Source organism: Lithobates pipiens, unplaced genomic scaffold (assembly GCF_037356315.1).
Source record: "Lithobates pipiens isolate NorthernLeopardFrog02 unplaced genomic scaffold, aLitPip1_a1.2 Scaffold_8, whole genome shotgun sequence".
In the NCBI taxonomy this organism is placed as follows: domain Eukaryota; kingdom Metazoa; phylum Chordata; class Amphibia; order Anura; family Ranidae; genus Lithobates; species Lithobates pipiens.
The window spans coordinates 90,593,108-90,595,327 of NW_027507903.1; the positions used below are offsets into that span (position 1 = coordinate 90,593,108).

Below are 2,220 nucleotides of genomic sequence, written 5' to 3' on the forward strand. Positions count from 1 at the left end.
AGAAAATATACAAAGTTTTTTTTTAGATATATATCACTTTTTGATATTATTACAGCAGCTAGTAATAGTAATATAGTTGATTTTAGTGTTGACTTTTATATACAGTACATAATATTTATATTTTTAAAGGCCTGTGTCAATAGAATCAGTTTGACTCTCTTCTGAGACTATTCAGAATTCATTGACAGGTGCATATGACCTGTTTCAAGCAAGTCTTCCTGCAGATTAGTATGGGAATGTAAAAACCACTTGATCTTAACAAAAGTCCTTTGACACAGACCTTAAAACATCCAACAAAACCAGGATATCTCTTCTAAGAAAGTTTATTTTTATCTGAATGTTTATGCCTCCAATTGAGTTTTGATTGCATGTTCTCTCTATTTCAGCAAGGCCGTATGGAAATGGCTGTTGAGATTGGCAACAGAAGAAGAACCATCATATTAATATTTTTCTACTTTTCTATGACACGCATAACATCAGATGGAATGGTTGAAGATAATGTGCACTCCAGTTTTGTCCAATGGCGGCTGAAGAACCCTGAACGCAGAGAGATACAGAGAGAGATTTTATCTGTTTTAGGATTGCCTCATAGACCAAAACCTTACTTTCATGAGAAGAAGACCTCTGCACCAATATTCATGATGAATCTCTACAATTCAATAAGTGTCTTTGAAGAGCAAAAAGATAATTTTCAGTACTTAAATTTTTATACCAAGTATGATCATTCCCTCGTCCATCTTTATGAAAACCACTTTCTTGCTGATGCAGATTTTGTCATGAGTTTTGTTAACCTAGTGGAGAATGATGTCAAATTCTGTCATCAATGCTACAGCAAAGAATTTAGGTTTAATCTTTCTGATGTTCCAGTAGGAGACCAAATGATAGCAGCTGAGTTGCGCATATATAAAGATCCAACTAACCATAATGAAACCTTCCGGATCAGCATCTACCAGGTGCTTCAGGAACATACTAATCAGCTGTTAAAGCTGGACAGCCAGATAATCCAGTCAGGTGCAGAAAGTGGATGGTTGATATTTGACATTACTGCATCAAGCAATGTTTGGGTGGAAAATCCTCAGGTCAACGTTGGACTACAAATGAGAATAGAAACTCTGGGGAGGAAAGGTGTTAAACCTCGATCAGTGGGTCTAGTTGGCAGAAGTGGACCACAGGAGAAGCACCCATTTATTGTAGCATTTTTTAAAACTGCAACAATTCACCTACGTAGTACTCGTTCTGTGAGCAGTAAACATAGAAACCAAGATAAAATGCCAGTAAAGGAAAATAACCTTCCATTAGTTAATATTACAGAGAGCTTTATGGATAGCAGCCCTAGTAATAGCGGGCCCCGATTCTTAAAACAGACCTGCAAGAAGCATGAACTTTATGTGAGTTTCCGTGACCTTGGCTGGCAAGATTGGATAATCGCCCCAGAAGGATATTCCTCCAACTACTGTGAAGGAGAATGTGCTTTTCCACTCAACTCTTACATGAATGCCACTAATCACGCAATTGTTCAGACCTTAGTTCACTTCATTAATCCTGAAACTGTTCCAAAGCCATGTTGTGCCCCTAAAGAACTTCAGGGAATCTCTGTCTTGTATTTTGATGACAGTTCCAATGTTATATTAAAGAAGTATAGAAACATGGTGGTGGGATCATGTGGCTGCCACTAGAATCACAAATAGTGCAACTAAAACCTGGAATTTGTATCTCGATTAATGTTTCTTTTTAAGAGCCACTGCATGTTTACATGTATTTTTTTCCTTAGACTTTGTATTTTATGATCAAGAACAAAGCAACATATTGTTTTTTATAGAAACAACCTTCCATACGTTTTATCAAATGCAATATGACAGTGTAAAATTATGTAAAACATAAATGTATAGTCATATTTAAAGGTTTAATCATGGTGATCTGTCTTTTATTTTAAAGAAAAGAAAATATAAATCCTACAACACATGAAATGGAAATGAAAGGTTTCCATGCATCTTACCTCTGTTATTGGCAGAGCAATCACCCTCTAATCTACTGTATGTCTGCAAACTTTGATATCCATATAGAATATATGTGTAACTAATTCAATTCCAAGGCATAGCTGTCCTTAAATGCACATCCCAACTCAAAGTTTGAACTCTCTTTAACAAATTAGGATGGGTCCAGAATTAAACCGCAGCATCATTATGCTGGACAGGTAAGAATGATTGGTCATTAAAATAT

The 2,220-nt window shown here is 35.9% G+C and overlaps 1 protein-coding gene across 1 annotated transcript in view; it reads left to right on the forward strand.

Moving 5' to 3' along the window:
- Positions 1–1,907, forward strand: part of LOC143960512 (bone morphogenetic protein 7-like) — an 11,959-nt gene extending 10,052 nt beyond the window's left edge. Inside the window, exon 2 of the mRNA XM_077469187.1 lies at positions 387–1,907. Within this exon, the coding sequence (XP_077325313.1) occupies positions 396–1,676 (1,281 nt within the window). The 5' untranslated portion in view covers positions 387–395 and the 3' untranslated portion in view covers positions 1,677–1,907. The remainder of the gene's footprint in view (positions 1–386) is intronic.
- The last annotated feature ends 313 nt before the right edge of the window (positions 1,908–2,220 follow it).